This window comes from Colobus angolensis, unplaced genomic scaffold, assembly GCF_000951035.1.
Source record: "Colobus angolensis palliatus isolate OR3802 unplaced genomic scaffold, Cang.pa_1.0 Scaffold106, whole genome shotgun sequence".
Lineage (NCBI taxonomy): Eukaryota > Metazoa > Chordata > Mammalia > Primates > Cercopithecidae > Colobus > Colobus angolensis.
In genome coordinates this window covers 4,925,527-4,948,858 of record NW_012111586.1, presented here as the reverse complement: position 1 = coordinate 4,948,858, position 23,332 = coordinate 4,925,527, and the positions used below count along the sequence as shown (strand labels likewise).

The window sequence follows — 23,332 nt, the reverse complement described above, 5'->3', positions numbered from 1 at the left end:
TCGGGACAGCCCTGACAAGACAGGGAACAAATGTTTGTCAGGTGGATGATGGGAAGCAAGTCCTGGGGCTCTTTAGCCTTGCTTACCAAATCCTCACAATAATCCTGAGACAGGCGGAGAAGGCATGTTTACTTCCATCACTCAGAGTCAGCACCTGAATTAAATCCCAGTCCACACTCTCATCCTTTCTCATCGCAGCTGCAGACTTGGGAAGGGGATGTGGGGAGGCTGGTTGAGGCATTAACCCATTTACAATTGTTTTTCCCCAATAAATGAACTTTTTTTTTTTTTTTTTTTTTTTGAGACGGAGTCTGGCTCTGTCGCCCAGGCTGGAGTGCAGTGGTCGGATCTCAGCTCACTGCAAGCTCCGCCTCCCGGGCTTACGCCATTCTCCTCCCTCAGCCTCCCGAGTAGCTGGGACTACAGGTGCTCGCCACGTCGCCCGGCTAGTTTTTTGTATTTTTAGTAGAGACGGGGTTTCACCGTGTTAGCCAGGATGGTCTCGATCTCCTGACATCGTGATCCGCCCGTCTCGGCCTCCCAAAGTGCTGGGATTACAGGCTTGAGCCACCGCGCCCGGCCTATAAATGAACTTTTTAAAGTTTTAAAATTTTTGAACTACTGGGGATAATGTACTCAAGGAGAAACTCTTATGGTGAAATTCTAGGCACTCAGACCTTTAAAGAAATTGTACAGAATTGGCCCCCGTTTTAGAAAAGACTAGCAGCGTTTCCCCACATATAAAAGGCATTTTAAAATTCCTTCCTGGCCTGCAGAAGCGCTCAGTGCATGTTAATTACACCTGCCGCACGCTGCCTCCTCCGTTCCCGGGTTTCTCCACCCTCCATTCGGAAAAGAAAGCGCCAGAGGATCTAAGCCCCACCCACTTGCGAGTAATCTCCCTTCTCCCCGCCTCTTCTCTGTCACGCCTGCGCAGTTCGCTCAGCTCGAGCCCCTTCCCCCAGGCGGCCCCGGGTAGCCATCAGGGCACAGGCACAACTCCGCCCCCTCACGCCCCTCTCTGGTCGGGCCCACCCCCTGGATCTAGCACCGCCTCTTCCGCGTTCTCGGAGGAGCGAGCTGAAGGTAGGGGTGCGCGCGACCGCTCCCCGGCGGGAGCCAGCGAAGGTAAAAGCGAGACCTGCGAGGTATTCCTCCGAGCTAAGTGGGGCCGGGGTCTATGAGTTCGTGTGCCTGGAAGGGGGTAGTCAGGGCCTTCACGGCGGCCCGAGGTCACGACCCGATTCAGCTGCGGAGGGACAGCCTAAGGGGACGCTTTTCAGGACTGTCTCGAGCTGTCTACGACCTGTCGGGGCTCCGTCTGTGCCTGGGGTAGGGGCGCGGCCAGTGTCCGAGATGGCGCTTACTCTGTGGCCCGTTTGCGACTCAGTCTCTCCTAGGGATCAGGACCGAGGCTATGGCTGGGCACAGGGCTCAGGCAGTCCAGTGTCATGAATAGTTTTTCACATGAGGAATTTGAGAAATCTATGTATTGCGTTATTTTTAAATTAATTGTTTTCGTTTATTTTCAGTATGTGAAGGCTCCTGCCTGTGTGGGTGGCTGTCCACAGGGAAAGGTAGTAAGAGTGTCAGGTGCACCCTGTCTTCCTAGAGAGCTCCAAGCTCCCTGTCAGTGGCAGATCAGAGGCAGGCAGGCTCACAGGAATGAAGTGTTGTTAGAAGTGCTCAACTTCAGGGTCAGGGAGTCCTGGGTTCAGATCTCATCTCTTCCACCTCTTAGCTGTGTGTCCTGGGGCAAGTCCGCTTTCCGCTCATAGAGCTTCACTTTCTTCCCTAGGAAATGGCCATAATAGGGTCCATTGTGAAGGTTGAATAGGATTATATGGAAGTCACCGAGTATGGCACCTGTTATGTAATGGGTACTGAATACATGGTAGCTGTGATTTCTAGGAGCTCGGTCATTTTGGATTGGGGTACTTTAGAAAGGCTCTGAGAGAAGAGTTGATGTGACCTGGGCCTTGAAGCCTCAGTGGGATTTACAGATGGAACTGACCCTGCAGAATGGGAAGGGTACCACTGCCCATGTGCCAGGCACATGCTGGACAGTAGGTGTAGTGTCTCACTGGATCACCACCCATCAGCTGGGTGATTTCAGCCCGCTCTCCTTAGCTTCAGCCCTTCATTAGAGGGCGGCTGGAAGTGATGTGAAGAGGAAATCTAGGGTTGGGTTTTATATGGAACTGAGCCAGCTAGAAGCTTTGGTGCCCCCTCTGCCCATCTGCTCCCACCTCAACGCTTCTCTGTCTGTAATCCAGAGAGTTGGTCAGGAGTTCTGTTACTCTGGTATTTTGCAGATATTGACAGTTGTGGGGGATGGCAGCTCAGATTGCATGAAGCCAAGCCATGGGAGAGGGAAGCTCTGTGAGCAGGAGCTGTCAGAGCCCAGCACATGTTTAGGAAGTGCATGTGGTCTCCTATAATGTGGTCCCAGAGTAATTTAATTACTTGGTTCCTTTTGCATCATCTTCATAGGTGCCCCGTGCTCTTCCTGAGACACTGCTCGGAAACCTTGGTGGGCGTCATTGCTTACTGCATAGAGCAGTGGTGTCCAATCTTTTGGCTTCCCTGGGCCACATTGGAAGAAGAAGAATTGTCTTGGGCCACACATAAAATACGCTAACACTAACAATAGCTGATGAGCTTTTTAAAAAATTGCAAAAAAAAAATCTCAGTGTTTTAAGAACATTTACGAATTTGTGTTGGACCACATTCAAAGCCATCCAGGGCCATGGGTTGGACAAGCTTGATGTAGAGTTTGGACTCCAGCCTCAGACAAGTTCCTCCACCATTTGTTCCCAAACTTCTCCCCTCCCTGTTTCCCTTGGTTTTCCCAAACCTACAACCTGTGGTCCGGTCAAAATAAACTAGTTGTCTCTGTTTCTCCTTTTTTTGAGATGGAGTCTCACTTTGTCATCCAGGCTGGAGTGCAGCGGCGTGATCTCGGCTCACTGCAACCTCTGCTTCCCAGATTCAAGCGATTCTCCTGCCTCAGCCTCCTGAGTAGCTGGGATTACAGGCATGAACCACCACACCTGGCTAATTTTTGTATTTTTAGTAGAGATGGGGTTTCGCTATGTTGGCCAGGCTGGTTTCAAACTTCTGACCTCAGGTGATCTGCCTGCCTGTGCCTCCCAAAGTGCTGGGATTACAGGTGTGAGCCACCGTGCCCGGCCAAGTCTCTGCTTCTCAAACACTCCCTGCATGTTCCTGCTGGAGCTTTTGCTTATATTCCCTCTTCCTGGATTTCCTTCCTCCTTCTCATCTTTCAAGGTTTACCTCTCATGTGGCCTCCATGGTGAAGCTTTTCTGAGCCTTCTGCTGGATTACTTGTTCTCCTTTCTGTCTTCTGTAGCAGAGGCTGACCCTCTAATGTAACTCTCATCATAGTCTGCCCAGGGGTATGTACACTGCATATGTACTCTGAGTACGTAGGTGGCAAGGCACCATGTCTCTTTCCTTCCTCCTGTGTCCAGCATAGGGCCAGCACATAGTAGGCCTCTGCAGTGTTTGTGGTTAAATGAGTCAGTGACATTTTTTATTTACTAGCTTTGGCCCTTGTTTTATGAGCTGTCAGGTTCAGAATGGGACTTTGTGTTTTTCCTCCTCTTTGGGCCTAAGGAGGGCCCTAGTTTAGATTGATGCCCTAATTACAGGCATCAAAAGCTGGAAAGTACAATAGTTCTGCACAAGCAAGGATTCTTCATTGCAGCCATTGTTTTCAGGCTCTTGTCTTGCCTTGACTGTGAGTTTTGTTGGAAGGTAGGTAATGCTCTGTTCAGAGACCTGCACTGGGTATATTAATAGTACAGTTTAAACAGGGGAAAACTCACAGATGGTTTTCTAATCAGTTACTCTGCCCTTGGCCTTGGGAAACAGTGGTTCCTCCCATCTGGGGACCAGCAGCTATAAATGCACATTTTCCCTTGCCAACAGCCTCAGCATGTGGAAGAGAAAGTTATTTCTTGATCACAGAAAAAATATACATGGTTGAAGGTAGAAGGAGCTTGGGAACCAACCATCTGGTTCTGCCACTTTAATTTTATAGATGGGGAAAGGACTTGATCGAGATTGCACAAGGAGTCCAGGTGTGTGGCTCACACCTGTAATCCCAGCACTTTGGGAGGCCGAGGCAGGTGGATCACCTGAGGTCAGAAGTTCGAGACGAGCCTGACCAACATGGTGAAACCCCAACTCTACTAAAAATACAAAAATTAGCTGTGCATGGTGGCGGGCACCTGTAATCTCAACTATTTGGGAGGCTGAGGCATGAGAATCGCTTGAACCCAGGAGGCAGAGGTTGCAGTGAGCTGAGATTGCACCATTGCACTCCAGCCTGGGCGACAGAGCAAGACTCCATCTCAGGAAAAAAAAAAGAGATTGCACAAGGAATCCGTCAGTAGTGGAGATAGTTCTAGAAGTGAAATGCCATGACTGTTTTTTCCAGTCTACTTCGTCGTTAAAACAACATCTAACATTTATTGCACACTTGCTGTGTTCCAGACACTGTTTTAAGTGTTTTTAACGCTATGTTATAGCTTGGAAACTAAGGCAGATCATTCAGATCTATTTTCCAATTCCACAACTCTGGATTTTAGTATGGTTTTAATGGCAGTCACCTCCTACCCAGTGGGGTGGAGCAGTTCTCCAAGAGCTTGCTCCCAGATCTCCATGAGTGAGAAATGTTGTCCCAGCAATGTCTCCCTGTATGTTGGAGAGAGATCCCAAGAAGAGTCCAGAGTGTGTCGGAAGAATGGATGAAGGAATGAAACAAGTCCACATGAGTATTAGTGGATCTTAGTTTAGGAATATTCATGTACTTCAAAAATTCCCTATTTATCAAGTCAGGCAGTAAATGCAGTTTTAGAATGAACTCAGTCCAGGATCTTTCTGTAAAGATTCCCAGTATAGGATGGAAAGATTCAATTCAATAAGCACATATTGAGCTCTTGCTACGTACAAGACCCTGGTATTGAGAAATACACACAGAGGAAAACAACACATTTCCTGCCCTCCTATAAATAATTGTCTTCTCAGAACCTTCTCCCTCCAGTGTAGTTTGGAAGATAGATAAGTACATAAATAACTGAAATCAGACTGACTATGGTAAATGTAGTAAGGAATATAAACAAAGTGGGAGTCTGGGAGAAGGAGAAATCAATCCCAGCATGATCAGAGGATTCCTGAAGGTGGAGAATTTATGCTGGGCCTTGGAGGGAGTTTATTCCTGGGAGAAGGAACAGCTTGAGCAATGGTTGAGAGGCAGAAATGCACAGGTGTAGGGGTGTGTGTGTGTGTGTGTTGTGGGAAGGAAGAGGAGTTAGTGAGAAGAAGAAATAAGCCGAAGTGGCAGGTTTTGGCTAAAATGTAGAGAGCGGAGTAGGGAGCAGAACACTGGCATTTATCAAGTGTCTCCTTTGCTTTGTGGCTTGCAGTATGCTGGATGCTTTACATACTATATTTAATTCTGTAATATAGGCTTATTTATCTCCAATCTAAAGATGAAGAAACCAGACCTCAGAAAGATTAAAGTGACTTCCCCGAGGTTAGATAGTTGGTAAGGGCACAGCTTGGTTCAAAACTAGCAGTGCTGAGTTCAAAGGCCCATGTTATCTTCCTTATGCTATGAGACTCCAAATGCCCTGACTGGCGCTCTGTTTTCTCTGGCAGCCAGACGGAGGTTAGACTGGAGCAAAGATGGTCCCAGAATGGGGACATCAGTGAAGAGGCTTAAAACGGTGAATCACTAGCCTAGTTTGGAAGCTGCATGGACTAGGTCTGCTTGATAGGTTTAATAGGTGAGCATTTTGGCAGCACCCACAATGCCATAAATCAGTGCATTGCCATCCTTAGCTAGTAGAATCTTAGAACCAGTTTACAGAGGCTGCAGGACCCTGGTATTTCAGGCATGGATTCTGATGGGAGATTGACAGTTCATTACAAAAGGGTCTGTCGCGGGAGGCAGCCCATTTGACACATCCTGTCTCTTCATTTTCTCACCCTCAAATTCAACAAGAGTCTGTAAGTAGGAAAGAGCACTAATTTGGAGTCCAGAGGCTGGCGTTCAAGTCCTGCATCTGCTCATTTTCATCTGAGAGTCCTCAGTCTGTTTCTTTCCTTTGTTTTTGCTGTCAGATTATTCCCTCCTGCAGCCAGCTGTGGTTCACAGAGTGGTTGGGTTGCTTTCCAGAGCCGCAGTTGATCTGGGGAAGCCATGTCAGAAGCTGGAATAACAGTTCCTAGTTATTGAGTGCCTACTGTATGCCAGGCACTGGTGCCATGAGCTCCATATACATTAGCTCATTTCATTCCCATGACAACTCTGTGATGTGGGTGTTATTGTCCCCATTTTATAGATGCTGATAATCAAAGGAGTATTTCGGTTCACTTCTGAGGCCTCAGCTCTTGCTAATGTCCTGACTTGGGACTGTATGAGGAAGAGCTGAGAATATGAACAGGACTCAGAGAGACTAACGTTGACATTCCAGCATCTCATCCTTGCAGGGAGACAGTAGTTAGGTTTGTGGACTCTGGAGTCAGACCACCTGGGTTTGAGTCCCGGCTCTGCCACTTGCTACCTGTGTGACTTGGGAAGTTATTTAATCTTCCTGAGTTTCTGTTTCTTCATCTGTAAAATGAGAATACAAATATTACTTACCTCATGGAGTTGTTATGAGAACTGAGATAAAACAGCACAGTGCCTGGCACATAGTGGGTGCTCAATGAATGTGAGCTTTAATTGTAATAATATTAACAAATATATGAATGCCCAGTTTTGTACTGTTTTTATAGAAAGTGTATTTATTAGGGCCATCTTCCCTTCCCCGGCATTGTTACTTTCTCTTTCTTTCCATTGCCCTATCAGGAACCTTTGAGATACTAGATTGTTCCAGCGCATGGTTGCAATGCATAACCTGGCAGAAAGTGCCTGTAGGAAATGGGTCAATAAAAATCAGTGCCTCTTTAGAAAATCTTGCCTGACTTGTGTTTTCACCCACCTCTCTCCACAGTAAACGGGAACAGAGCAGCATATGTATTCCTTTTTGCACAGCCTTCAACAAAAGTGCTAAGCAAGACACCTCCAATTCACTTGCCAAAAGTTCAATAACAGTATCTCTGGAAAAGTGGTGCCTAATTTGGTTCTTCTTTCTGTCCAGCTTAAACCCTTCAGGCCTTAAGTCATTTCTTCTTGTTCCATTTTCCATAAATATGGAAAAGTTTCTTCTGATTATAAAGGGAGGATGAGATCAAGATTTTCTCATGAGAACCTTTTCTATACTTAAAGTCAGAATCCAGTTAGGCCTCATCTTCTCTTCTCCTGGCTAAACAGCCTTGGTCTCTTTAACCTCACTCTTAAAACCTATTTTCCATTGCTTGGATCACATTGGTCATGCCTCTTTTCTTTCTCTTCGATTTTTCTGCTTTGTGGCAGTGACCCAGACTGTACTCGGTCTTCTAATAAGAGTCCAGCTAAAACAGCTTAAGGGAAGAATAACTTCAGCTGTTTCTATCCATTCATTGACAATTATGAAGTGGTTGCCCCATGTCAGAGCCTCTGCTAGGTGTAGGGGACCCAGAGATAAAGGAGACATAGTCTGTACCCTGTTCCTAGCTCACAGTCTAGGGGAAGATGTGTAATAAAATGTTACAGGTGATTTAATTATGCACAAGTGTGGGAAGCACAGAAGCTTGGTTACTCCAGGGGCAGTGGACACCAATTAGAAGTTTTAGAGCAAGGAAGTGACAGGCCGAGATCTGGCTTTTTGGACCAAGGGTAGAGATACCATAAATCTTAGCCTTACCTGTGCCTCACTGATGTTTTCTTACTTGAGAGTAATGTGATGTATCTTTTGTTGGTATACATGGTGATTTTTTTTTTTTTTTGGCTTTAAAACTTTTGTAGAAAGTCTAGTTCTTAAGCACTGAAGAAATTTAATTCCCAGTACAGCAAGAAATTCATGAACAATTGAGAGAGAATTGGGTGCCTCACCAGGCCCAGCCTACTTAAGACCCAGCTGAAGGCCGATCAATCCACGTAGGTTTGGTCTGACCATGGTCACCCTTCCCCACCGCAGCCCTATGCCAGCAGAAGGTATAGGAATGAGGAGAGGGCTGCAGGGTCCATCTGGGTAGTTGGTAAAGAATGCTAAGAATCTTTAAGGACTGTGAGAAGTAATTTTTGAGGAGGAAAAAGGGACTAGAGAAATTTTAAATGGTGCCAGAAGGAATTAGGGCTAACCAGGCACTTAGAATCCCGTGGCATGTACCAGAAAACCTCCAAATTCTCTCTCTACCTTTGTAGTTGCTGTCAGTTTATTCCCTCCTGCGGCCAGTTGTGGTTCACAGAGTGGCTGGGTTGCTTTCCAGAGCCGCAGTTGATCTGGGGAAGCCATATCAGAAGCTGGAATAAGAGTTACTATTGAGTGCCTACTGTATGCCAGATACTGATGCCATGAGCTCTATATATATTAGCTCACTTAATTGCCATGACAACTCTGTGTTGTAGGTGTTATTGCCCCCATTTTATAGATGATGGTAGTAAAGCTCAGAGAGGTTGAATTTTATGTGCAAGGCTGCCGGGATGGTAGATGGTAGGGGCAGAACTGGAACCTAGGACCTAATGCCCAAAAGCCTTGCGCTTTCTACTTCCCCAGCCTAAGGTGGCTCCATGTGGCGAAATATGCAAAGTCCGTAAGGAATTCTGAGGGTTTTTTTTTCTACTATAGGCCAAGGGTTGGCAAACTATGGCCACAGGCCATATTTGACTCACCGCCTGTTTTTGTGTGGATGCAAACTAAGAGTACTTTTTACATTTTTACATGGTTGGGGAGAAATCAAGAAAAGATCAATATTTTATGACACATGAAAATCATATGAAATTTAAATTTCAGTGTCCAAAAATAAAGTTTTATTGACATATAGCTACAATCATTCATTTATATATTGTCTGCTGCTTTCTCTCTACAAATGCAAAATTGAGTCATAACAAAGACCATGTGACACACAAAGCTTAAAATATTTACCATCTGGCACTTTGCAGAAAAAAAATGGCCAACTCCTACCATAGGTAACAAGAAGGGACCGGGTGGGGATCTAAACCTATGACAAGACTAAAGACAGAATGAAAGCTCAAGACCAGATGTGGTGGCTCATGCCCATAATCCTAGCACTTTGGGAGGCTGAGACAGGCAAATCACTTGAGCTCAGGACCTCAAGACCAGCCTGGGCAACATGGCAAGACGCTGTATCTACAAAAAATACAAAAATTAGACAGGCGTGGTGGCTCGTGCCTGTAGTCTCAGCTACTTGGGAGACTGAGGTGGGAGGATCACTTGAGCCTGGCAGGTGGAGGCTGCAGTGAGCCAAGATCATGCCACTGCACTCCAGCCTGGCCAATAGAGCCAGATCCTGTCATTGAAAGGTGTTCAAGGCTGTCCCTGGAAGTGTGGTAGTCTAAATGAAGAGAGGGAGCATACCCTGAGTTTCCTTAGGCCCTGGAAATAGTCCCATTGGGTTTCAGTTTTGTTTGGGAATGAAGAGCATAGTAAGAAGGACTATCCACTGTGCTAATGTCTTTACTGGACAGTAAAGAGATATTTTGTGTATGAAGTAATTCATTCAGATTCACTAGAGCCCATTTTTGCCAGATACTACGTTAGATGCTGGTAATGCAAAGATGAAAAAGATATGTGCTTGCCTTTGAGGAGTAACTGGCAGGATGACATGATCTGATAGGGAAGAAGAGAAATCGGAGGAAGGAGGCAGTGGGTGGGGGTTGGACACAAGTCCTGCTTGGGACATGTGGTCGAGGTCATGATGAGACACACCCAACTTCCAGTTAGAAAGCCTTTCTAGAAATTTTGGCATAAAGGCTCAGAATTCAGAGTTAAGTTGCATTTTCAGGGCTTTCCCACTGAGAAAAGGGGAAATGCATATTTATTTCATAGGGAAGTTCACAAAGCAACTTTGACTTGTGATAGCTAGAGCCATGATATTAAAATAACAGTGAACATAGAGAAAATGAAGTCATCAGATTGAAAACTAGCAATAATTATGTATTCAACACAAAACCTTGTTCCCATTCATGCCACCTGCTGCTCTCAGCGTCTACTTTATTTTTCGGGCTCTGTTACCTCTTGCCTGTGAGACTTGAACTTGGCCACTAAGAGAGAGAGCCCAGCTCATTTCTCTAAAAATGTGGATAGCAGAGGAGTGCCTCACTCTGTCACCCAGGCTGGAGTGCAGTGGCATGATCTTGGCTTATTGTAGCCTCGACCTCCTGGGCTCAAGCAATCCTCCTGCCTCAGCCTCCCAATCAGCTACAGGTGCGTGCCACCACGCCTGGCTAATTTTAGTATTTTTGTAGGGATGGGTTTCACCATGTTGCCCAGGCTGGTCTTGAACTTCTGAGCTCAGTCAATCCATCTGCCTCAGCCTCCCAAAGTGCTGGGATTACAGGCATGAGCCACTATGCGTGGCCTTTCAACTTTTGCCTTTTGCCTGAGACTTCTCAGAGCAGAGGTGTCTATTTCTATCACCCAGGTCCAGTTACATCTTTTTGGGTCTGGAATCCCATAATGGAAACAGAATCTGAAAAATTTCACTCAGACCTTTGTTAAATCTTCCAATGCTTAATGGTAGTGGGGATAGAGAGGAATTAGATGTTGCCCCTTCCCAAATAATCATTGTTAATAATTTGGCCAGCCTGGGCAACATAACAAGACTCTATCTCTATAAAAAATTTAATTCAAATGTCTGATTTTAAAGATGAGAAATCTGTGATTGCCATGTGTATATCTACTTAGTGGGGTAACTCATAGGTTTGGGGCACGTTCAGATTGATCTTTCTCTTTTCTGGTCCTTTTAAAGAAGTCAGCATTTTGATTTCCTTTCTATTTCTGCTTTTTCAAGGTTTCCATATCAGAGGCCAGTGGAGAACTGAAGATTGCCAGCTACATACAAAGGCCATTGAGACACTTCATGTAGCTGGAAGACACCAACTCCCTGACAGGGGCTTTATTTCATTTGGGATTTCAAGTTTACAGACGGCATCTTCCCAAAAGTTGGAAAACCTATAGGTAAGATTGGATGTACATTTCAGTTATCCTTTTCGATTACTTCAAATTGAAATGATCTGATACTTCCAGAGGAAGGGGCAGGTAAGAGACCATCTAGCAGATCGTGGTTTTCAGCACTTAGTTGGTTAGCTAGGATTAGCGGAGCTGCCCTGGTACAACTCAGATAACGCTTAGTAGGAGGAACACATTTCTACAGAATGACATGGCAGGGGTCATAAGGAAAACATGTAACTAAAACATATTTATTTACTTTTTTTTTTTTTTTTTTCTGAGACAGCCTCCCTCTGTCACCCAGGCTGGAGTGCAGTGGTGCAATCTCGGCCCATGGCAACCTCTGCCTCCCGGGTTCAAGCGATTCTCCTGCCTCAGCTTCTTGAGTAGCTGGGATTACAGGCGTGCACCACCACACCCAGCTAATTTTTGTTTTTAGTAGAGATGGGGTTTCACCGTGTTAGCCAGGCTGGCCTCAAACTCCTGACCTCAAGTGATCTGCCTGCCTCAGCCTCTCAAAGTGCTGGGATTACAGGTGTGAGCCACTGCACCTGGCCAGATCTATTTAATTATGAAATTAAAACTACTTCATAACAAAACAAGCTAAAACACAAAGAAGTATATGAAGCTCCGCTCTGCCTGGCTCCATACTAAGCAGTGGGGATAGAGAGGAATTAGACGCTGTCCCTCCCCGAATAACTATTGCTAATAATTTGGCCAGCCTGGGCAACATAGCAAGACTGTCTCTATAAAGAATTTAAAAATTGGCCAAGCATGGTGGTACATACCTGTAGTCTCAGCTACTTGGGAGGCTGAGGCAAGAGGATTGCTTGAACCCGGGAGGCGGAGGCTGCCGTGAGCCGAGATTGTGCCACTGTACTCCAGCCTGAGTGACAGAGCAAGACCCTAGCTCAAAAAATAATAATAATTTGAGATGTATCTTTTCAGGTTTTTTTTTTTAACTTATATATGATATATATGATGACATTTTGAAGTGTTCTAGGTTACACTGTCACCAGAGGTTTGTCATGCCTGGGAGATTGTGAATAATGCCTCACCTGCAGATTTGGGTCAGACGAGGGCTGAGTGAGAGTGGTTGTAGCCTGATCGGTCAGTCCCTGGTGTCTGTGTCACCCTTCTTCATCTGAATCTCCCCGGTGGTGCCATTGTCTTTCCCTGCTCCCCATCCCCAGCCAGCTCCACTTCCTGAATTCTCCCCCTCTTTGATGGTCCTACTGTTGTTATGGTGACCTGACTTTGGTTAATAAACATGTAATCATAAGTATATGAGGCCCGCCTCTTCCTGACTGCATACTAGGCAGTGGGGATGGAGAGGAATTAGACACTGTCCCTTCCTTCAAGGAGGGCCATGGTCTTAACTCCCTTCACCTTCTTCAGTCATTTGGTAGGACTAGGACCAGTTCTGCTTCAATGGTTTCATTCCCTCATTCTGTTACACACCTCACCTCCTCTTCCTTACTCTCCCTGCTCTCCCTGCCTCCGTTGTAGGCCTTTCTCGCCCTGCCCAGGGCTGTTACAGCCGCTTCTTTCAGCCCTCACTCTCTAGCCTCCAGTTTGTTCTTCACATCACAGTCAATTCCGTGGCCCCCAGGCACAGCTCCAGTCACACCCAGTCCCTCCCCATCACCTAGGCCAGTGGTTCGCAGCATACACTGCAGACCATGGGGGGTCCCCAAAACTCTTCCAGGAATCTGTGCAGTCAAAATGATTTTTGTAATAGTACTAATATGTTATCTGTTGTTGCAGAGCAACAATGGGTAATACTATTGGTGCCTTGGTCAAGGTGGTGATGCTGAACTGTGCTCATAGCCATTGTATTCTCCACTGCTCTGTACTCCCAGTTTTTTGTTTTTGTTTTTGTTTTGAGGTGGAGTCTCACTTTGTCGCCCAGGCTGGAGGACAGCAGCACGACTTCAGCTCACTGCAGCCTCCGCCTCCCAGGTTCAAGTGATTATCCTGCCTCAGCCTCCTGAGTAACCAAGATTAGAGACACCTGCCACCACACCTGGCTAATTTTTGTATTTTTAATAGAGACAGAGTTTTGCCATGTTGGCCAGGCTGGTCTCCAACTTCTGACCTCAGGTGGTCTGCCCACCTCAGCCTCCCAAAGTGCTGGGATTACAGGCATGAGCCACCGCACCTGGCTTTTTTTTAATGCCATTTTCACACAAGAATGTCCTTGATAAAGTAGCAAAAATTATCGGTTTTATTGAATTCCAACCCTGAGTATAGATCTCTTTAATATTCTGTGTAACAAAATTGAAATACTCATAAAGCACTTCTGCGGCAAACCAAAGTACAGCACTTGACTCAAGGAAAAGCACGTGTGAGATCCCTTGAATTGCAAGCGGAACTAGCCGCTAGTTTCATTTTTCCGTGAAACAATGGCTGTGTTGGGTGCTGAGGCTGGAAGGTAGACAGGGGCTGGGGGTTGGAGAGCCTCGTGGACTGCGTTTGTGCCTGGGGGCCTGAGCGCAGCCCACCTTCGTCAGCTTTTTACACGCTGCTCCCCACTTGCATCCAGCCCTTTCCTCCTGCTTGCTGTTTCTTCAGCACACACTTCCTTCTCTCCTTCCATGTCCTTCCTCTTGCTGTTCCTTCCACCAGGAGATGCAGTGACAGCGCTGAAGGCTGCTTGTGATCCCAGAATCAGAACAGAGGGAGAAGATGGACTGGAGTTGTGACCTTTTGTCTCTGGGATTCTCAGGCCCCCAGTCCTGTCTGAGGCCTGTGGGGGATTCCTTGCTGGCACCCTAGCAGGCCTCACCTGCCAGTTTCATTGCAGCGAAGCGAGACGCTGCCACCTACATGCTGCGGGCCAGCCTCCCCTCACACTAGACTCTTGGGGAAGAATACCTTAGCCCCTTGCAGTATCACTGTGAACAGACTGTCCTTTGATTGAGCTGACTTTACAAGTGACTCCTTTCATCCATCATGTGTTAAATCTGACTAGTGTTTGAGTGTACCCTCTCCTTGTCCCCGCATAATAATGATGCCACAAAACCAAATCTTCCCACTAATGGGTCAGGCAGAAGAACGTAGCCTGTACCTGACACCAGAACTGCCATGAAATAACATGGGTGGACTTTGGTTGGTAGCTCATCTTTCATAAGATGACAAAACACAAAATACAAGGCAAGCTCAGAACAAGAAGAAACTTCTGATGAATGAGGTTTTCAGTGAATAGGATAATGATAATGTGGTAATAATGCCTTCAGATTTCTGGAAGCTAGGGCAGTGCTGCCCAACCTTTTCACATCATAGCACATGCTGAAAATGATACTGTTCTGCACACCTGAGTAACAGCGAGTGACTGGAGGCCTGATGAGGGGATCAATATCTCATTCACCATTCATCAGCAGGGAAGCTCTGTGCTAAGGGTTATAAACAAAAGCATTCTCATTGGTGCCTGGCTACTTTTACTAGCTACCCCCTTCTGCCTTTCAGCATTAAAATTTAAATACAGTGTAATGGTTAAAAGCTTGAATTCTGAGCCAGACTATCTAGATTTAGATCTCAGCTCTGCCACTTACAATGTATGCGACCTTGAACAAATCATTTAATCTCTTTGTACTTCAGTTTCTTCATCTGTAAAATCTGGATCCTTAGCTCATAAAGTTGTGATAATTAAATAAGTTAGTATATATAAAGTGTAGCATTGGTGAAGTGCTTAGAATGCTGCCTGGCCTACAGTAAGCAGCATGTGTGTGTGAGTAATGTCACTACTAGGAGTAGTCATGTGGACTCTAACTCTAATACTGCTCCGGCTGCTACTTCAAAGATGTAAGTGTTCTGGTGTCAGTCTCCCCAGGCACCCCCTCATTGCCTCCTCTGTCTCACATTTCTTGGTCTTGGCCACTTCCTTAGAGTTCCCATGACACTTCCTTTCAGCGTCCCTCAGTTCCTGATCATTTTCTGCATTCTCCATTTGTTGTGGAATGCTCAGCTAGCTGGTGCCCGAGAAGAGTCGGTAATTACACTCCTCTGCTTGCTCTCACCGCTATTTCTTCTCAAGAAAGCTCTTTAGGCTGAGGGAAATCGCTCTTAAAGGTTGGGGAGACCTTGAAAAGAATTCTGAAGTGCTTGGGAGAGGAGTGTGAGCTAAGTTTGCAGAGCTGAGCTAGCCAGCAAAGTCGGATTCTTAGTGGGGAGAGGATCGTCTCTGGTTTCACACACAGATATGAAAACTGATGAGTTCTCTGCAGGCTCTTCAAACTTTGGAGTACAGATCTGGTTCCTTTGGGGACAGTGTGGCTCGTAAGACTGTGGAGAAGTAACACAGTTCTTTCGGAAGGTGGGCCTCCAGGTCACCTTCTGGGGCAGAACGGTGGATGGGTACTTGCATGTCAGGACTGTCTGTGCTGTAGTAGGCCTTCTAGGAAGCCTCCCCAAGCCTTCCTCATCTGCTCTGTGAGTTCTCTGTACCTCTCCCCTGCAGGAACCAGGATGATTCTTGGATCTGTATCCTTAACACTTAACATACTTTCAGTTCCATCAGTGCTTGTTCACTAACAGGTTTTTCAAAGAAATGAAATATGCATTCCTATTTTAATGGAGAAAACAAGATAAACATATGCCTAGGAATGGAGACGTTGTCATCGATGACGATGAGACTGCTCGTGATCTAATGTCATCCCTCCTCCAATGTGCTCTGTGCCCCTGCCAGCCAGAGCGATCACCAGTGGCCCCCACTGGCCTCTGGCCCTCCTCCAGGAGGGCCTCAGCCTGACCAGCCCTTCCTTGGTCTGGGACACTCTCTCCCAGGTCCCAGCCTGACCAGCCCACTGATCCCTCAGGTATTGAGGCTTAGCTGTCTTTTCCTCTAGTTACCCAACTGGGTTAGCTTCCTCTCGCCTGCTCCACAGCACCTGGAGCCTCCCTGTCCCAGCACTTGTCCTACTGTGTTGAAATTGTTTTAAGTGTCAGCAGCAGATTTAAACACCCATCAGGGAAGAGACTGGGTCTTCTCTTGTACTCTCATTGTCTAGCAGCGGATGATCAGTAGGTGTCCAATAAATAGAGTATTACTGAAGAGTAAGTCAGTGGCGCTTTCACTTTTAGTCTTGTATTCGATCCTCACAGCAGCCTTGTGACATGGACAGCCCAGGCCTTCTGCTTACCTCATTTCGTATACGAGGAAACTGATCCTCAGAGAAGCTAAGCAGCTTGCTGCAGTTCGTGCGGTGGAGGAGAGCCATAGCTCTCAGGCTCCAATGTTCAGCACATTTTTTCATTTGTTTTTATAAAATATTTACTTTTAAGAAGTAACATTTTTTAAAAAATAACATTGGTTGTTTTGAATGATTGTGAAATTAGTATCTTCAAGGCACCTTTATTCCTAAAATGTTTCTTTCATCACTGAATGTTGAATTTTAATACAGAGAAATCCAGACACATTTTTAAAAACTAAAATCAGATACCAAATTCCAATATGTGTTAGAGAAAGATTATGGTGTACTTTATTTAAAAATAAAACGTGAGTTAAACAAGAATAGCATAAAAAATAAATTTCACTGTATACAAGTTAGAGAATATTGCAAATATAAAGAAGAAAATAAAAAGCACCCCATCACATAGAGAAAACTATTATATATTAGAAATGGTCTGGACTTGAAAGAGCAGCATTGAGTTTGAATCCCAGTTAAACCACTAACTAGATGTTTGGCATTGGGTAGGTTATTTAATCTACCAGCTGCCTGCTCTGAGCTTTCCTTACCTGAAATATGGCAAAAATACTTACCTTTTGAGATTATGATAAGAATTAGAGATAATGTGTACAAAATATCCACAGTTGTCGCTTTTTAAAATTGTGTATTAGCAGTTTTGTGTATTTCCGTCTAGTCTTTCTACTCTATTGGGTTCATATGTATGCATACATACCTGTGCATATGCATATGTTTTTGGAAACATATTTATATGAAGTATATCTTTGGGTATTTTTGTCGTCGTCGTCGTCGTTATTTGAGACAGAGTTTCGCTCTTGTTGCCCAGGCTGGAGTGCAAAGGCGCGATCTCGGTTCACCTCAACCTCCACCTCCTGGGTTCAAGTGATTTTCCTGCCTCAGCCTCCCGAGTAGCTGGGATTACAGGCATGCACCACCATTCCTGGCTAATTTTATACTTTTAGTAGAGACGGGGTTTCTCCATGTTGGTCAGGCTGGTCACGACCTCAGGTGATCCGCCTGCCTTGGCCTCCCAAAGTGCTGGGATTACAGGTGTGAGCCACCGCGCCTGGCCATCATTGGGTCTTTACAACAACCTGTGAGATAGACAGGGCAGGTGTGTTTTTAAACCTATTTGATAGATGAGGAAACTGAGACTCTAAGAGGCACAGTAACTTGGCCGTGGTTCTGTTGTAATATCTGAACCAGGGCTTCTGCCTTGCTCGCCTGATGCCAAGCCTGTGTGCCTTCCCTGTCAGCAAGCAGCCTGCTGCTTCTTCAGTTCCACTTCCACCTCCACTAATAGACACATGGTGGACCGCTGAGCCATTCCCAAGAGGAAGGCAAGGGCTGGAGGCAGCAGAAGTGCTGGGAGCCTCCAGACCAGCTGGGATCTGCCTGAAAACTGAAAAGTGCTCACTTCCTCCTCTATAATAACAGACACATTGCTCAATCCTATAGCAAGAACCAGGCTTCTGTTTAGAAAGTGAAGGACCTGGCCGGGTGTGGTGGCTCACGTCTGTGATCACAGTACTTTGGGAGACCAAGGCGGGTGGATCACCTGAGGTCAGGAGTTCAAGACCAGCCTGGGCAACATGGCGAAACCCCATCTGTACTAAAAAATACAAAAAATTAGACAGGCATGGTGGCACGTGCCTGTAGTCCCAGCTACTCGGGAGGCTGAGGCAGGAGAATCGCTTGAACCCGGGAGGTGGAGGTTGCAGTAAGTCAAAATCATGCCATTGCACTCCAGCCTGGATGACAGAGCAAGATTCTATCTCAAAAAAAAAAAGAAAAGAAAAGAAAAGAAAGTGAAGGACCTTTTGTGTCCTAGACCCTTTTTTGAAAGGGGGTTGATCCAGGAATTAGTAGAATTCTTGAACTGGATTCATAGAACTAAGTAGCCCTACTCTGCATTGTCTGCAGGGCAAAGTTGTACCCATGTTTCTTTCAGGATGTGTACTTGGTACCTGAAGGGCCAGTGTGACATACCCTGCACCTAACAGTATGCATGTCATTTCATATCATTTCCATTTCAGTGCAATTTCTGATGGCTGCTCTGTGTCTGACACTGTGCCATGATCTGTAGGAGAAACAAGTGAACAGGGGACAATCTCTTCCTTTAGGAACACAGGGGAGCACTCAAGGCCAAATAAAATCAGTGCCCTCATGGAGCTTCTCGCAGGGTATTTGGGAGCAGAGGATGGAGCACCAACTACTAGTTCTGCTCAGTAACACCCTCCATTTGCATAGCGCCTAACAGACTTCCAAAGTCTTTGTAGAAATCTTAACTCATCTGGGGTTATCAGGGAGCTGCAAAAGGGTGGGGACTATTGAGCCGGGTTTTGATGACCAAGAAGAATTCCTAGGCCAAGGGAAGCAGGTGAGCTGAGGTGCAGCTTTACTGTAGGGGGGTCCCACTCCCTGAGGCAGCATTTATCCCGTGAGTGTATGCCTGATGAATTAAGGCCCCACAAACCTGCTGGTGGACTCTGTGATGAAAACTGTGTGTGGCCAGGCTCCACATGGGCAACTAGCAACCCTTTGGTGAGATTATGACACCTCTCTCTTCCCCCTTTGTAACCAGGGAAACTAAGCATGTTTCTTTCACTTCACCCATCTTCCTACATTTTTTCCTTCCTAGTTTCAGAAACAACTCTCCGTTTCCAAGGAAAGTCTTAACCATTTGTCCCTTCTGGCGTACCCTCTTTCATTGAAATCCATGCAGAATATACCAGGTACTCTATCTTTGTGTGTGTGTGAAGCCATAAAATCTAATATTACGTGTGTGGCAGTGCTCTGAGGTATGCTTCTCGCACAAGAGGCTCCCTCGGCCCTGCTGTGGTAAAGACCAAGTATAAATTGTCGCTAACAGGGTTTTCTCATTAAAGTCATGTGCCTGAGTGTCCCCTGTGAATTATAATGCCTCCAGTCCTCTTGCTGCTCCTCTGCTCTGCCTGCCTTTCGGCTGTTTTGCTTATCCTGGGGCCCTCCATCAGAGTGTGGACAGGGGAAGGAGAAAGCGCTGAAACCCAAATCTGTTTCCTCTGCACTGGGCCTGCGGTGCTGATGAGAAAATAGATGTGGACACGGGTTGCCTCTGAACTGCACTCAAGGTCAGGGCAAGAGAGAGAGACAGTGGTTCCTCCTTCTCAGCCTGCTGCCCCGATGGCCAGCACCCCCTCCCTGAGCTCCTGAAGATAAGTGACCCTGCGTTTTATTTCTGCTGAATTTCCCACTGTGTCATACATGTGGGCAGCTTTTTTCGTTTTAATTTACCTTGGTGAGGGTGGGTATTGAGGTGCTTTTTTTTTTTTTTTTTTTTTTTTGAGACGGAATCTCGCTCTGTCACCCAGGCTGGGGTGCAATGGTGTGATCTTGGCTCACTGCAACCTCCGCCTCCCAGGTTCAAGCGATTCTCCTGCCTCACCCTCCCAAGTAGCTGGCACTGTACAGGCACCTGCCACCACGGCTGGCTAATTTTTGTATTTTTAGTAGAGACAGTGTTTCACCATGTTGGCCAAGATGGTTTCGAACTTCTGACCTCAAGTGATCTGCCCGCCTCGGCCCCGTGAGCCACGGTGCCCAGCCAGATGTTTAATTCTTGGAATTCATAGGGTGTTGCCGTCCCCAGATATATCTTGGTGTTTGAAGCTCTTGGCTACAGTGGTATTTTGAGATCCTCTGTGGATTTCTTTTATCCATGTGTTTATCTGTTCCCCATTCTAAACTATAATTAAAAATGTGCTGTCATCAGATCCCCAAAATGGATGGAAGAATGCGCCTAAATTGAGCTATCAGACACTTGGCTGCGTAACCGTGCTGTCTGGATTGTGGTGTTGAAAGTGCCATCCTGTGTGCTTTCTCCTGATGGCTGTCATGTACTTGCCTCTGAGAACAGTGTATGGACCTGCCTGGGCACTAACCAGTCTTCCTAGCAGAATTGCTCTTTCTCTGGTCGTATACCGCCGGATCCTCTGAGAAGCGAGTGGGCCTTTCCCCTCAATGGGCGAAGAGCCAGCTTCCATTTTAAAAGCTCTCAGAAAAAAAAAGAAGGAAAAAAAAAAAAACAACACCAACAACCGAGAGCCTGTGTTTATTGAAGGTTGGTCTAAAAGTCTCTCACGTCGTATACCCCATCAGCACTCGAGTGCCTCTATTTTAGAAGGATGTAAAGGTTTAATCACCCTGGTGGGGATTTAGACCCAGAGACTTCAGAGAAATCTTATTATTTCTAACTGCAGGCAAAGAGTATTAAGGCTCCACTCTGGATCAGGGGCATGACATGTTCTATAAGTAATTTATCTTTAACAGGGAAAGGCCCATACTCGAGTATCTTAGAAACAGGACTGTGATTGGGCACTGGTTCACTGTTCCTCCTTTTCTCTTTCCCATCTCAGTGTCCTGCTTATTCTTTCCATCCGACCTTTTTCTGCCCAATCTGTGCAGTGTCTGAATGCCTGCCTGACAAATCCTCCCTTTAAGATGGGGAGCCAGGTGCTTGCCAATGAGAGATAATAAGGTTTTTTGCAATAAGTGACCTCATCCAGCAGCCTGGCGCAGACCTGTCAACTGCCGACTTCTGAATGGGCCTTACCTGCAGCCCTTCCAGTGGAGGAGCTATGGGAGGAGAGGATGCCGTAGGCTCCATAGGCACTCAAGTCCGTGCTCTTGGACATGAAGTAATTTGGGGCCATTTTGAACCCCAGCCCCACTGCTACCTTCACAGAGGCTGTCTCCACTCCAGGCCATTTGTGCCCTGTGCGCATCCATAGCGATGTTGCTGAGCCTGTGACTCATCTGCATGGTCCCCCGCTCCCAACCCCCTTTTTGCCTAGCTCCCTCGGTTTTGCCTTTCTGATGCTGAGGCTGGAGGATGTCACAGGTGGGGTTCTGCCTATGGAGTCATCGTTCTGTTTGGAGAATATGGTTTGACTGGTGGCAGATCTAAATCCATGCGCTAATGAGCTTGGTTAAAGCAGGCTTCCGCTGGCTTCTTTTAATCTAGCCTGCCTGTCTGAGCTCCTTTCCACAGTTAATGATCTCCCATAATGGCTTTGCCTTTAGTTTTTCCTCCTAGGTCAAAACAAATCAATAGTCTTCACAGATATTTAAAAACCATCAGTGTAAGCCTCCTGGGTCCTCCCCCCACTACCTTTTTTTTTCCTTCTGGGTAAATTTACAGCTTGACCAGTACAGTGATGTTTCCCTTCCTTCTCCTCATATCTCCCAGAGATGGGCAGCAGTGAACCCCTTCCCATCACAGATGGTGACAGGAGGAGGAAGAAGAAGCGGAGGGCCCGGGCCACTGACTCCTTGCCAGGAAAGTTTGAAGGTTGGTCACACAACTCCCCTATATCTGGGCCTGCAGCTCCCCAAGTATGGGAGGAGCATTCCAGGAGCCACAGATCCAGATCACAGAATGTGTCAAGTTAGAGCTGGCTGGTGGTTATCTGTGTGGTAGGGAGATAAGATGGGGATGAGGGAGTTTACACAGGGCATTACAGAAAGAGAGCGGGGATGGAAAAAGCTCTCGGATGATGCACTGGCCTCCCGTGAATGGCTCAGGTACTGCTTCCTTTTCAGGGAACAGGAACACCTACTTATCAGTGATGTTGCCTGGGGTCTTCCACCCTTTTTTCAGGTGTGATTCTTCCCTCAGCTATTCCTGGAAGGGCTGCTGAGAGATAGAACCATGTCAGAGGAAGAGAGAAATACCAAAGGCCATGGCCGCAAATGAAACTTGAGTCTCCTATAAGCAGAGAGTTTGTCTCTCAGATTGTAGCTACTTATGCTGTATGTGTTCGACTACATTTTATAGAGTACATGTTGTGTTCAGTAGACACGATATTGGGTCATCAGACATTTTTTGACACTCTCTATGTGCAAGGCACTAGGCTCAGTGTGGGTCCTGTTATCACTGGGCATGTGATGGGGTGATTGGACACTTGTGCAAAGCACCAAAAGCATCAGTAGCTACTCCTAGGAGTAACATGTCCCGCTTCATCTGTTTTGTTTTCTTTCATTGTGAGGTCTGAAGTAGCTTCCCCTCATGGTCCCTCCTTCCAGCCTTCCAGACACACTAGTGAACTGGCTGTTCTGTAGAGTGGTTCCAATAACAAGCACTTTATGGGTTGGGAATATGGGACCTCCAGTCACCCACCTATCCTGATATGTGTAAAGGGCTAATGCCAACGTGTCCGTTGTGAGAAGCACGTCATTTAAAACACTTACGAATAACAGTGTGCCATGGGCTCTTATAAACAACTGAAAGACCAAACTATGATGGAACCAAGAAGGTACTTTCAGCGGGGTTTTTTTGTTTGCCTTTAACTCAAACAGCAGGGGTGTGTGTGTGTGTGTGTGTGTGTGTGTGTGTGTGTGTGTGTGTCAGGGGATGGGGATCGGGGAGAGACAGAGATCCCAAGGGTTTTCAAATAGTTTCCTAATCAACAGCTCTTTTGCTCTTTCAGTTAACACAAGAGAGTACTTCCTGTTTTTTAAGGACAGTTTGTGCAATGACAGGACTTCTCCTGACTGAAAGTGATAAAATCTAATTCATGGGTGAAATATCTTCAGCTGTGGCTGTGGTTTCAATGCTAGGTGCCTCAAGAGGAAAAGGCTGAAGAATGGAGGCTGAGTGGGGATGAGGTCAGGCAGCTAGTGCTGTGATGGAGATGTGGCGTCCTTTGGAAGGGGCTCAAAGAGCTGTGCCCTTTGTGAGCTTGGGCAGGTCATCTAGATGTTCCTTTAACCCAGATCTATTACTCTGTTAGAACAGCTATGACTCAGTACCCTAAAAACCTCAAGGCATCCTTTGCATCCTACTTCTGTCTATTTCCTGTGGGTGACTTCTGGAGACTTCTCAGAAGCCTCCAATGACTTCCATTGTATGGGGTATAAAATAGAACAGTGTTTTATTCTCCTTTGTATAGCCAGTGCTTACACAGAGCTTGGCACATAATAGGTGGTCAGTAAATGAGTACATGAATATTCATTCAAATCATACCCCTTCTGTGAGGATCCTCCAGATTCTCTGAACAAATTTTTTTTTTTTTTTTT

General features: G+C 46.2%; 1 protein-coding gene across 4 annotated transcripts in view; it reads left to right on the top strand.

The window, feature by feature from the left end:
* Positions 1–1,011: 1,011 nt before the first annotated feature.
* MKNK1 (MAP kinase interacting serine/threonine kinase 1) overlaps positions 1,012–23,332 on the top strand; it is a 46,652-nt gene continuing 24,331 nt past the window's right edge. For 2 of the 4 annotated variants that reach the window (XM_011946903.1, XM_011946896.1), the window contains exons 1-3: positions 1,020–1,128; positions 10,930–11,096; positions 21,504–21,605. In XM_011946903.1, coding sequence (XP_011802293.1) covers positions 21,506–21,605 — 100 coding nt within the window. In that variant the 5' untranslated portion in view covers positions 1,020–1,128; positions 10,930–11,096; positions 21,504–21,505. Of the gene's footprint in view, positions 1,129–10,929; positions 11,097–18,633; positions 18,654–18,914; positions 19,009–21,503; positions 21,606–23,332 lie in introns of those variants that run through there. The other 2 variants (XM_011946911.1, XM_011946889.1) reach the window with 2 other exon arrangements.